The sequence below is a fragment of the Populus euphratica genome, unplaced genomic scaffold (assembly GCF_000495115.2).
Source record: "Populus euphratica unplaced genomic scaffold, PopEup_1.0 scaffold138.1, whole genome shotgun sequence".
Taxonomy (NCBI): Eukaryota; Viridiplantae; Streptophyta; class Magnoliopsida; order Malpighiales; family Salicaceae; genus Populus; species Populus euphratica.
Window position 1 is genome coordinate 494,557 of NW_011500027.1, and position 13,670 is coordinate 508,226.

The 13,670-nt window shown below is 33.1% G+C and overlaps 2 protein-coding genes across 8 annotated transcripts; one reads left to right on the top strand and one right to left on the bottom strand.

Moving 5' to 3' along the window:
• The first annotated feature begins 441 nt into the window (after positions 1-441).
• On the top strand, positions 442-3,779 carry LOC105142263 (threonine-tRNA ligase 2). 2 transcript variants are annotated; one of them, XM_011049813.1, is made up of 5 exons: positions 442-588; positions 1,955-1,997; positions 2,089-2,180; positions 2,252-2,351; positions 3,099-3,419. In XM_011049813.1, exons 1-5 carry the CDS (start codon positions 514-516, stop codon positions 3,266-3,268), a joined length of 480 nt encoding a protein of 159 aa, XP_011048115.1. In that variant the 5' UTR covers positions 442-513; the 3' UTR covers positions 3,269-3,419. The 2 variants fall into 2 exon arrangements, with proteins under 2 accessions (XP_011048115.1, XP_011048116.1); XM_011049814.1 differs by lacking the exon at positions 3,099-3,419 and adding an exon at positions 3,452-3,779 and having other exon boundaries at positions 464-588.
• Positions 3,780-3,849: 70 nt separating this feature from the next.
• On the bottom strand, positions 3,850-10,253 carry LOC105142262 (uncharacterized). Of its 6 annotated transcripts, none has more exons than XM_011049808.1 (8): positions 10,128-10,253; positions 9,332-9,390; positions 9,168-9,227; positions 8,721-9,055; positions 7,988-8,203; positions 7,132-7,353; positions 5,860-6,063; positions 3,850-5,249 (listed from the first exon to the last, which is right to left on the bottom strand). In XM_011049808.1, exons 2-8 carry the CDS (start codon positions 9,366-9,368, stop codon positions 4,191-4,193), a joined length of 2,133 nt encoding a protein of 710 aa, XP_011048110.1. In that variant the 5' UTR covers positions 9,369-9,390; positions 10,128-10,253; the 3' UTR covers positions 3,850-4,190. The 6 variants fall into 6 exon arrangements, with proteins under 6 accessions (XP_011048110.1, XP_011048109.1, XP_011048113.1 ...); XM_011049807.1 differs by having other exon boundaries at positions 9,332-9,393; positions 10,075-10,253; XM_011049811.1 differs by having other exon boundaries at positions 9,180-9,227; positions 9,332-9,389; positions 10,071-10,253.
• Positions 10,254-13,670: the final 3,417 nt, after the last annotated feature.

The window sequence follows — 13,670 nt, forward strand, 5'->3', positions numbered from 1 at the left end:
AAAACACTTTCCTGAAAATTAAGCAAAAAATTTTTTTGACTAAAAAATATTTTCGTTAACTGGAAAGTATTTTTTGTTAACTGGAAAATGTTTTTCATTGACCAACTTTTCTAATAACAAACAAACACAAAAAAATTTGAAAAGTGATTTCTCGATAATTGTTTTTCAGAATACAAATATAACCTAAGATTAGATCGATTCTTTCAACTTGTAACTTTACTTTACCTCAAATCAATCCAATTGTTTTTCAGAATACAAACATAACCTAATATCAGATCGATTCTTTCAGTAACTTTACTTTACCTCAAATCAATCCAATCAGGTTTTAAAATTATAAAATTTACTAATATGACTCAAGTGATTTTCCTTGAGAAAATAATCTCATAACAACAACATTGAAAAACAAAATGGTTCATCGGACTGTCAATGAAACAAGACACGTCATCGATAGGTAAAGTCGTTCTGGCTGGTCAGTCATTAGTCTCCTAGGGCACAAACACAAGTCCAAAGAAAATGGCAGCTTCTGAGACAAAAACCAAGCTTGAAGATGTCCTCAAACCCTTCTATCAAAGAGCCTCTGAAGCTGAGGTCTGATTTTCCAATTCACATCTAAAACAAAGTTCATGTCTTTCTGAGTTTATGTATGATTTTTCATGTGCCCACCATCTATTTTGCGTTGTTGTAGAGTTTACAGAGACTTTCTTGATGTGGGTTATGTGTGCCTGTCGGTGTCGATTTATAAAGTTATAGTCTTTTCTTTTGTTTTTAATCACGGGGTTTGAAAAGAATTGGGGAAGATGAGCTCTGTAGTTCATAAAAATGTAAGGTTTTGTTTTTTTTGTTTTCTGGGTTTGACAGGTGGTGTTGGTGAGGAAGATGGGTTTCAAAATTTGGGTTTTGTTTGGACTGGATTTATCAACAGGAATTTTCTTTTTTTTGAGTGATAGTTTGCACAAAAATGCAGTTTCTTTTTCTTCTTCTGTTTAATTGCTGTGAAATATAGGAGACAAGAAACAAAACCAAAATCTTGAATCTGTGTTTGTGTTTTATTGGCCCTGAAAATGGAAATTGAAGTCAACGTTATTTTGCTTACGAAGGTGTTGAGAAAGACTTAAAGATTCCATGCCTGTGTTTTGTGCTGTGAATGCTGGCCTTTTGATGCTCCACATTTAATAACTTTTGATTTCTTTATGTGATCAAACGAAAACATATTTTTTTTTGTTAATGCTCTTCTTTTCATCGACCCAGTTAGACAAGATGTTGTTTACATTTATTGAGATTTGATTAAATATGGCAGCGTTAACTATGAACGCATTAATTCCGATTAAAATAAAACTATGAACAGATTGAGGCAATTCGTAATGCTGAACCCTATTTTTTGTTTAATCGTAAGAAATTTACATCTCCACCGTTGTATAGTTTGCTGCCTCTGATTGAAAGAGCGATTTTGTACCCAAATATCACTTTGATGACAAGCTTCAAGGTTTTACGTAAGAGAAAACAAAATCAGAGTACCCAGTTAGCCAGCTTTTAGAAATGGTTGAACAAATGAAATATAGGGTTATCCCCTCTCGGCTGGTAGGGGTTGGCAGCTTAGGATTATCTTCCATCACTCCCACCTTCCATTTGGAAAATAATGGACTACATGAGCTTTGGAACTTTATGAAAGCTGATTAGCATGCAGGCCAGGTGCTGAAAATGCAGTTCCCTGCGTGATATGGTTATTTTTTGGTTTGACCATTCTAATCTCTTGTTTCATTTATGTTCATCTTCTTTTTCCTTCTTTTGAACCAGAGTTCAAGGCCATTTATTTCTTTTCATCTAGTTCTGTATGATTGAACATTATGATGTGTTATCATCAACCTGTAGTTTTTCCTAAATGATCACTAATAACAAACACTTGCATTTATCCTTTACCATTTGCATCTTCTAACTTGCATTTGTGTGTTTAAAGGATCGGCTGTCAAGACTGGAAGCTTCTGTTGCAAGTAATAGAGGTAAACCTAAGGCACGCCACTTAACTTAAAGTGTGTGCTAGCTAAAAACCAAATTTCCTGCTTTACTAACAAAACCGGGAAACTCTCTTAGATGCTGGAAGCGAGGAACATTTGAAAACTATAAGTGAGCTTCAGGCAAAGCTAGAAGGTGCAAATGCAGAGCTAGCTTTGGAACGAGAAAAGGTAACTCACGTTTTTATATTGGTAGTCTTTCTTCTGAAATGAGCTACAGTATCTACACCTTTGATTTTCAGGCTAAGAAGCTTGCTGTGGAAAATGGAAAGCTCCAGTATCGTGTTATTCATCTTGTCCATGCAATCAGGGAGGGTGATGCTAAGTTGGAGAGCCTAAAAGGTAAAATTCCAGAAGGGATTCTTTGTCTTTGTTTACAGTTTCATTGCACCCTTCTGGATTTTAAGTATTGATATTCATTTAATTTATGCACCAGCCTTTTAATGCCATCTATTGTTACAACCCTCTTCATTTATGACCAATCCAGTTTTGACAACTGAGTGCTTAGACTCTTTTTGACCATGAATGCTAAGCTATTCTATTCCTGGATGGAGCTGGTAAGGTGGTAGTTAGCTTAAGCTAGTTTGCATATAGGAAGAGGCTATTGGCACAGCCTTTCTATTTTTTTATGAACTAAATGAAAAAAAAAAATAGCCTTCCACTCTTATTTTTCCCAAATTGATAGCAAGATTCTCCTTCTTCTCTAACATCTTCTCTCAGGCAGCCAACAAGATCATTCCCACCTTTCTTGTTAACGACAAAAAAAAAAAAAGTCATCTCCTTGAAACATCTTTCCAAAAGACTTGAATTTTTCTGGATTTAGAAAATTACTCAAGCAAGCACCATCTCCAACTGTACCACCAGCCACCACTCTCATCTTGCAGCTTATGATTTCTTTGTACCCAGATGCAATATCCCAAAATTAACACCATCTATTTGAAGACCCTAAAGAATAAAAAGAAAACCATTGTATCGAATGCTCATCTTGAATTCAATGTAGGAGAGAGGGTGCCCTTTTTCTGGATGTGTAGAGAATGTATGCATTATACAACTCTGTTTTCTTGTACTTGAAGGAGATTTTCGATAAGGGGAAAGTGAGGGGAAGAGAAATTATCCAGGGAAAAAGAGGAGTTTCTCTAGGAGCAACACTGCTAAATAATTCACAATTATTTATCAAGGAAAAAAACAAAGCAAATGGTTTGTCTAGCTTGGCAAGCAGAAGAGGAGGAATAAGAAAGTGGAAAAACCGCCACTGTTAGGATTGATGGAGCAACGAGCTTGATGCGTACAAGGTTTTAGGTTTCAAAAATGATTCGACATTTTCCGTACAAAAACTAGAAAAAGCTGTCGATAGATAACCGGGCTCTGCCAAAAGTAATTCCTTCACGCTTAATGCATGTTTATTTTTACATCACTCCATCAAATCATTTTGTTTTCTCCAGGTGGTTCAGAAGCAAGTGCAGAGGCTGTCTCGAAATTGGAGAATTTACGATTATGAACTGATAGAGCGTGACTTGCCATCGGATATCAGGACAGGATGGCAGCTTTGTGCTATCCCACAATCGGACAAGGTCTATGTGGATATCCAAAACTATAGATTGATACCTTTTGAGGTTGTACTGAAACTGATCCATCAGATTTTGCATGCATAAGGGATGCACGTTACAAGTTGTTCTTGTGATTAACTTTCAGATTTTTGTTAAATAGCACTGTCAAATTTTCCTCATACCAAAAGAGACAGAGAAGCTTGTTGTGTAATGGTATTTGGTATATCTGGCCCTTGATTGCTTTGCTGAGTAAAAAGTTCTACGAGTGAAACACTACTCTCGCTAAGAACACGTAGAAAATTCAGTATGCTTTAACTAAACAGTTTAAAGGGCCATACAGAATGCAAATATGTAAAAATAAAAGCTCAAATAGCACTACATGAAACCCTAAACTGCACCTGAAAAGAGGGAGGCCCTCCATTCCATTTGTAAAATCTCACGTTTCCTTTTTCATGTATACAAGTCAATATCTCAATCGGACATGTGTTGGGTCGACATGGATAGAGGTATACCTTTGGTCTATAATGCAGTAGCTTATACCAATGGAGCCATACAAACACTGTCAAACTAGAAACCTACAAAAGTATGGAGGAAGAAAAGAGAAGGATAATGATCTGTACAACCTAAATGCTCATCAATTCGCAAGACGCTCGGATATCAATTCAACTAGCAACTCCTTCCGAAGCTTACTGTATTTGGTTAGTTTAAGTCGGCCTGCAATAGTCCTCAGTTTAGGTAAACGCAAGTCCCTCAAGTTGCTTATATCAGCAATCCCTGATGCCACAATATCATAACTGGATTCACAGATTGAGCAAGGCTTCTCAACCGAAAGGTCATCGTTTCTTGCACCATCAATTGCACCATCAATCGTGTCCCCAAGCGAACTAGATAAATCCATTTGAACAGATGAACCTTCAGTCCCCAAAAGGTGTGGAAAATTTACACATACCTTTTTCTTGTTCTGTGGCTCTGATAATGAATTCGGGGTATTATCAGTTGCAGCACCATGTTCTTTAGCCTCCACCTTGTCGGGCCGAACTGCTTTCTTTGTGATCTTCCCACTCAAAGAATTGTTTAAACTGGAATTTTGTGGGCCATCTCTGGATTTTCGTTTCTTATTGCTTTCTGACATAGAAGACGAGCTTGAATTAAGTATCAGTTTGGAGAAACCAGTTTCTTGGAGAATTGGTGGATTTGATTTGATATTCCTCTTTCCCTTTTCTTTCTGTGGATTCGATAACAAATTCATGCTGGACCTTTCCTCACCAGCAGAAATTTCAGTCATCTGAACTTCAACTAGCATAGGTTTTTCTTCATCAGGCTGCAGCCTGGCTGCATTTTTCCCTTCATGGTCTTGCATCTCTAAAAGTGAAGTCAAGGCACAATTTTCAGTGTCAGTCAGATCAGTTTCTCTCAACTTCACAATTAAGGGAGTTTTCTTTTTGCCATTTGTCTTCCGAGGCGACTTCAACGAAACTATATCGTGAGCCGCAGCAATCTTTGATTCTTTCACACTTCGTTTTTGTGCTGCTTTTGGAGCTAACTCACAAAATTTTTGCTCTATATCAGAGTTACTGCAATTAGCCTGTTTAAAAGTACCTAGTGCACAATCAGAATTGTTTTTCTTCGCATTGAGGCCAGCTGCACGTCTCAGAACTTCTGCACTAACATTTTTTATAATAGCACCCGCAGGCTGCACAAAGGAAATTGTGCATGAGCAAAAAGTAAGGGGCAATGATTAATTGGAACTCAACACGTGACACTAACATCTATATGCAAAGTATCCATTAGTTCGGATGTGTATAAACCATAGATTTTGTGTAATGGCAGCATATTGATGCAAAATGTGAGAAAGAAAAACCTTGTAGCTCATCTGTTCCTGGATTATTTCTTCTGCCTTCCAAATTTAAAGATGAACTCGTTGCCTACAGCTCTAGATTGGAGTTTTGTGGCTTCCTCATTTCCAATTACTCTCAGATAAGACGTTACCAAAATTTCAATCTCAATGGAGCGACAAACTGCATTCCTATTAGTACTAGGGCCAAAATCAATGATACTATTAGGCTGTTCATTGCAAGAGGAAAGAGAAAAAAGAGTTACAATCACCTGTGAGAATGATCAAGACTCGGAAACCCCCAGGAGCCCCCGCCCCCCCCACAAAAAAAAAAAAAAAACCATTGCATGTAAATCACCTGACCTACAGATATAACTTAGTTTGCTCAAGTTCTTAGCCAATTCTCTCTGTCTACAACAAAATCTAAATAATGGTCCCAAAACTAAGTGGATGTGCAAGATACTGGTACCTTGACTCTTTTTCCGAGATCTGTTTTCTTTGCCATAGGCTTCGACGAGCTTGAGATTACAACATCAGGCGCAGATATAGAACTGTGTTCTTCAACTTCTTTGGTTGCAGTTGAATCTGAATCACCAGGTTTTTCCTTGTAAGAGAGGACAACTGTGTTTTCCAAAGAGTACATAGTGGAATTACTCACACTATTTTCTGTAGGCTGTTCAGTATCAAAGAAAACAGATTACACATACGGATTAGCATTTATATAATATTTAACAGGAATCGATATAATAAGTTATGAGCGTATGTGCATCTAGATAAGTTCACAAATGGTGTTTTGGCTGAGGAGATATACAGAAGCAACTGCATGTTGGAATTAAGGTTCATGCAGGAATAATGAGTGAAATGAACAAGATAGGATCATGGGAGTTTGAAGCAGCAAATAACTAATCTCTGTTATTCACTTTACAGTAAATCATGAAACCAGACCACAAATAATCTCTTGCAGACATAAATTCCTCTCTATGTCTGGTTCCAATTGTCATTTCCATAATGTTCCACTTGGACAAAAGTTTCTAGGTTACACTGCTGGAGATGTTACAATCTACAAGTTTCCAAAGAAAACAGAAAAATCCTTATTAGAAATCCAAACTGAAACACTGAAAAAGGCATTCTTGAATTAGTTCAATAAGTTACATTTACTTCCTATATTCTAGCATTAAGGATATTCTGTATAATAGCTTAATAGCAAAAACAAAAATCTCTATATTGCCTTCTCATATGCAATGCGTGTTGCATGGCTACCAAGCTCCTATCTGAGAATCATGTACTCCAAAGTTAGGGTAGTTTAATAGAGGCTAAACTCCTAGCATGATTACAATGCTGTTATATTTTAAGTCGTTAATAGCCCTCCTGGATAAGGAGAAACAAGTTCATTCTATTACTTTTCTCCAATTAAGCAACAATTTTTCACTTGCTTACTAGTGAAAAAAGAAGCTAAAGAATAAATTTGAACTAGAAGTTTCTCTTCAGATGACAACATGCTCATCATCAGGTTTCCACCTCTGATCTGCAAAACATACATGCAAAAGCTGAAATTTCATCACAATTACTGTTTATGAATTTGAGTAACAACAAATCCTACCATTGTATTTAGAGAAGTTAATCCCAAAGAGTTTCTCTTATTAAACTATTTCCTGATATGAAAATGTTATAGATTAATCTGTCCTCGACAAGTTTCACTCAAATCACATAATATATAAAAGAACAGAGAATAGAAAACTACCTCAACTTTAACTGATTCTAGACCATGTCTTCCCTTGTATGCAGATTTTGAAGATGAACTTTGGATCAGTTTTTCATCTTTTGGAGCAAACGCATGCTCTCTGGCATCCCTTTTCCCAGTATTTTTTGGACCACAAAAGCTCAGTGATTTCTTCTCATCAGAGAAATCAGGTGCCACTTCTGAAGACTGTGGAGAGAAGTCCTTGATATCAGCACTCGTAGGCTGTTCATTGTTAAAAACAGAAAACAGGAAGAGACAACGAATCAGGTCCTTGTTAGAAGAAAAATGATGCATCCATGCAAATTATCTGTTCAGTAAGTGGAGAAAAAGGAAACAGCAGTTCATTACTAATGAATTGTTTGATATTGGAAAGGAATGGTGTTATGGTTGACTGAACTGTGCAGTTTTATTTTCTTTCAAACTCTAGTTACTACAGAACAAAATATTTTCCAAGATGCAGCAACAACAAATACTCATGTTAGGATTTGTAGAAACATGCATTGGTACATGTGGCCACAAGGGAAAGTGTGTGTGAGAGAGAGAGAGGAGGGGTTGAAGTTCAGGAGCAAGACAATTTTAAACTGTCTAGAAGCATAATTACCGTAACAGAGAGGGATGCTACAAGATGAAAACAGTTATAACAAAGCATATGCATGAGCAGACAAGTTACAGCAACTAATTGGAGTTGAAGACAACTCAATGGTTGCAGTGCATCATGGAAAACATTTTACACCCCCTTTCCTTGAACAAAAGACCTTGATTTGAACCAAAAATCATGAGTTTTCACATCTTTCCCTCTGAATTTGCAGAACAATCATGTACATAATTAAAGCACGTGGGTTTAGAGCTTCTGGACCTTAATGACCTTTGAATTGACAGTTTTCTTCTCTTGAAGATTCAAAGATGGACTTAAAACTGCACCATGTTCTGTTGGAGTAGAACTACAATCCTTGGTTTTCTCACTTGTAATTGTTTCCAAATTGCAGTTGCTCAACCTTTTCTCCTTGTCCCAACCATTGGTTGTGTGTAGTGGAGCATCTGAACTTGAACCCGAGACAATGGCATCCTTAAGCTGTTCATTTGAACATAGAAGAATACAAGCAATCATATACAACCATTCGAGGTTGAGTTTATAAAAATCACAGACATGAACCTCTCGTAATTGATGCACACAAGCAGACTTCATACTAAGGAATCTGATTTGACGAAGTACTAAAATATCCTACTTCCCAAGTGACCAGAGGATGGAAAAAAATTATTGCTTGACATTTAAACTTGAGAAGTCCAGGCAATGAAGAACCAACAATCCATCCACGCAAGAAACCAAAACCAGTGAAAGTCTCCAAAATTAGCTCAAGCATGTTAATACAGCACGGACATGTTACCTTATCAAATGATGGTAATTTGAAGTAGAAATTGCTGTGTTCTGAAGAATAAACTCATGGGACATTCATATACGATACATAGGAAACATATGAATTTGTGTGTTTAGGCTAATTCGAGGTTGTAAAGCATTCCCCTATATCATGATTTGCAAGTTCAAGAGGAAATTGGCAAAATAATTGCTGAGAAATTTTCAAGAGTCAGACCTGCTTATCTCTTTTGCAGATGTAATTTCTGAAGAGGGCCTTCAAAATTTCATCCAATGTTTCAACAGGTTGTGTATACATTAGTAAACGAAACTCAATATCATTCTTGTCTTTATTCCTCAAATATTTTATTGAGATATCAAGGAAATCAATCTTTTCTCTCAAAGCATTACAACATGCATCAGGCCAATCTTCATTTTCAACCCAAGCTAGCTCAGTCTGCAAGGATAATAAATCTTGTTCCAGTTCAAGAATCTCTGTATTTGCCTTCTTTATCAAAATCCTCAGCAGCCGCACACGGAATTTCTCATTCAAAGCTTCTTCTTCTATCACATCTACAAAATTTTTAAACAAATCAACTAAGAAGCATTGCATGCACATATATCTACATACAACCAATCAAAATGTCGAGACGAGTTAGCATTTAGGGAAAAAGTGCGCATGTACAAAACCCATTACCAAAGTAAAAGTCACGCTGGGGATTATCAAAACCGCTTTCTTCTGCCACTGAAGAGGAAAACCATTAAAAAAAAAATCAACATTAGAATCCAAGATGGAACATTGCTTGTACAACAACATTAGAATCCAAGATGGAAACAAAACTATGTTACCTATATCATTTGGTGGACCCCAAAGATCCCAATCCATTAAGTTTCAACGTGGGGTTACCCTGAAATTCACATAAATAAATCATCACTATTTAAAAAATTCACCGAGAAAGTAGCAAGTGCATTTTTCAAAGAAAACCCATTTATATATTAACTCAAGATTCTAAATTGACTATATACTAATTAACAAAAAAAAATCAGCTGCATCATAAAGTAATTAACAATCCGGGACCCAGAAAGGAAAGATTAACAAAAAGATAACCAGAAAATTAAGCAAAATCCACACTCCAATCATTTAACAACAAATAATCTTGCTATAGCACAAAATTAAAGCCCAAAAAGTTAAAGAAAAAAAATATTAGCAAACACTAACCAAAATCATAAACCAGAGAAAGTTCAAGAAGGAAAAAGAAAACTTGAAAACAGCTTATACTAGACGCCAACAATACTTAACTGCACAAACTAGGGTCTCTTATAAATTTAATGATCCACTAAGACACTTCTTAAATGCTCTGAACTCTAATAAATGACCAAAAATACAATCAAAACTAAAAATAATTAATAAAAAAAAAACACGAAATGAGTTAACAAAAAAACTCCAGCATTGCACTTTTAAATAAAAACCCATTTGGAAAATATGCAAGAAAACGAGAGAAAGTGGAGAGTGCATGTCTTTTTTATTTTCTCGCAAACCAAACAGGAGAAATAAAATGACAGGGGAAATGAAATAAAAAAAAAAAACCCTGTAGAATGTAAATGTTGCTGTTAAACGAGTTAATCGAGAATGATCATCACTGACAGATTATTAATATTCCTTTAGGCTTTCGGGTCTTCAAGATCTCGAGATGAGTGAGTGATCAGTGAGTAAGAAAGAGTGCAAAAGGAAAGCGTGCTCCTGAAAGGGAACGAAGAGAGAAGATTAAAGAGAGACAAAAAGGTGAAAATGGCAAATATAATATCTTTGAAGGATAGAATGGGAAATATGAGTACTTGCCTGTTGATTTTCTTACCCGTAGGGACCACTAAAGTCCAGTAACTTTGATTTTGTTACAACATGCATCCTTCTGTCTAATTTTTTAAATATTATTTTATATAAAAAAATTGGTTTAAAAATCTATCTTATATTATCATTTAATTATTTTAACCATCCTCTTATCAATGATTAAAAAATATTTTTTTATTTATGAGATATTTCATTATAGAAGTTTTTACAATCAAAACAAACATACCTTTAGAAATATAAAATTTATTGCATAAGAAAAATCAAATCCGACCATTATTTGATGTGTTAATGTAATTTATTTTTGTGATTTTAATATATATATATATATATGAATTTTGGTCAAAAAATAATATTTAGTTGTAAAATAAAATAGAAAAGACCAATAAGTGGACTGACCTAGGTCAAAACGATTTGCATTGCTATAATTGAAATTCAATTCATATTCTTATAGTATGAGGATCAATTTGATGAATACATCATAAACCAGGGATGAAAATGCAATATTGTCCATAATGGTGGGGCCTAGAACGAGCTGACGTCCTTTTCCATTCGGACTCCACTCCAACTGGCAGACTTCTCTGGCCGTCCATTTCTCGAGATTTCCAAAATGATGAAACGGATGGTTGGGAGTTATCGTTAACTGATCACATAGGGCCCACGACAAATGAAACGGAGTTTTTATTACCTTGTAACCGCCACTTTGATGGACCCCACAGTAGCTGATTGTATTGAGATAGGGTGTTTTAGAATTCTATCACAGTGAGATGATTGTTTTTGGAAAGTAACGCAAGGTATACAAATATTTGGAAAATAGCATAAAATATAATTGCGGTTCAATAACTGCTATTATTTTAAAATTATATCTTGATTTGATTAATATACATCAATTTAAAATTTTATTAAAATTTAATAATTCATAAATAAAATTTAAAACCCAATGATCAAACAAGAATGTGTTACTAAAAACGTATTAGAGCTCTATTTTTATATATTTAGTATCATTATAGAAATTTTGACCATGTAATTCTAATTACACCTTAAACATCACCAAATATAATTAAAATTTATTAGAATTTTTGTTTGAGACTTAATTTATAATTAATTATACCCTCATTTTATACTTTTCAAGATGTGATTAGAATTATTTCATCAAGATTTCACAAACAATGTTGGGTATATAAAAAATAAAGCTTTACCGAGTCTTTTATTAATCTATGTTTTAAATGTGAATTGTACCAGATTTCACTAAAAATAAATTATATTTTTAATATAATTAAATATTTATTTTATTATAGTTGCTTTAAATGTAGAAACAGCCACGTAAACAAACAGATTTTTTATATTTTTTTAAGGTATAATTAGAATTATTTCATTAAAATTTTACAAAAAAATACTTAATGTGTAAAAAATAAAGCTTTAATATGTACTTATTAACTTATTATTTCTTTATTTCTTTCTCTTTTCTTCCTTTTTTTTTACTCTACCAAATCACTTTCTCTTTTCTTTTTTTCTTGATACTCTACTAAATCACTTTCTCTTTTCTTTTTTTCTTGAAGTATGTCTTTAAATCAATAAATCTGGTAAAGAATATCATAATACTTAGGTCAAATATAATATGCTGCTGAAGACCAGGATTTAAGTTTAAATATGATCTTTATTTGAAAAGTAGCGATGACCTATACAATATCTGTTTGACTGCTATTTATTGATTTTAATAACTTACTACAGTAATTAATTATTTTTTAATGAATGGTGGTGTTTCAGCCGATTTATATATATCTTAATTAATTTTATAAATTTTATAAATTTTAAAATTAATAATTATATAAAATTTTAATAATTCTAAAATATATAAAACTCGAACTAGTATTTTAAAAAGTAAATTTGACTAATTAAACTACTACCCCTATAATTAATTAATTATTTCAATATGTGTTGTGATGGGTAAATTAATTTTATATCAGTTGCTATTAAACTTAAAAGTACTTTCCTCTAACCTTTTACATGGGGGAGGGGGGGGGATCATGAAGTTTTAATTTATCGATGGTGACTATAAAAAATAATGTTAGTAATAAAGAAATATAAAATTATACAAGAATAGATTAGTGACCAGTAAGTGTCTCCGAAGATATTCTAAAAAACTTGATGATTTAAATTCTTATAAAAAATGTATTTTTAGGCAAAATTATATTATTTTATTCATTTATTTATTTTATAATAAAATTTTATATTATCAAAAAATAATTATTGATATTACTATATATAAAAAAAATCTCTTATTTTGTTTGAAAACCATGACATTTTTAAATACTATTTTAATAATTTTATGTGAAGAACATTTTATTCTAAAACGTAAAATAAAATTAAAAAAAGAAAAAAGAAGAAGAAGCAGCAGCTAACGATCCATTAAAAAAAAAAGAAAAAAAAAAGAACATGCACTTGACTTTAATGCTTATTTAGAAGCCGCTAGATTCAACAAAGTATTTCATGATGCTTTTGGTAAATTATATTGCTAAACAACAAAAAGTTTAAGGCTACTGACGATTATTATTTGAAAAATGAGAGAAGACCTACTCTGTAGTTCATGATCTAGGGCTTTTAATTAGTTCTTTTTCCTATTTACTGATATCAATAAATTAATATATATCAGATGTTTCAATACAGTATTACGTGGTTAGAATAATATTTCTTTCTTTCTTTTTTCCAGAATTTGGTGCGAAAATATTGTAAAACAAAAGGAAAGGAAAGTAAATTAGGGATTATAGTATTCTTTCAAAACTGGATAAAATTAACCGACTGGTATATTACCACACCTATATGAAAGTTGTTTAAGATAAATAATTAAATATCAATTTTTCCTTTTCTTTTATTTCATAATTTCTTAGAGGGAGCCCAAGAACGTACAAACCCCCCATTAGAAATAACATTTGCTTTAAATAAAAGGTAAAGAAAACAACAAGATCAAAATTAATTGGGCCATCTAACTATAATAATTTTATAGGAAAAATATGTAATTTAATAGTTAAAGAAATGATCGAAATGTAGAGTAAATCATATTTTTAAAAAGTTTAAATTTTTTATTAAAAATTATTTTTTTGTATGTTTGGATCGTTTTAATACGCTGATTTCAAAAATAATTTTTTAAAAATAAAACAAAATTATTTTAATGCATTTTACCATGAAAAACACTTTAAAAAATAACCACAACCATACTTTCAAACCAACATTAAAAATAATAAAATATAAATCACAAAATATATTAAATTAAGTTGTTTAAAGGCTTGATAATGAATTGTACTAGCCAATAATCAAATTAGTATTTGCACGCTACATGGTCGA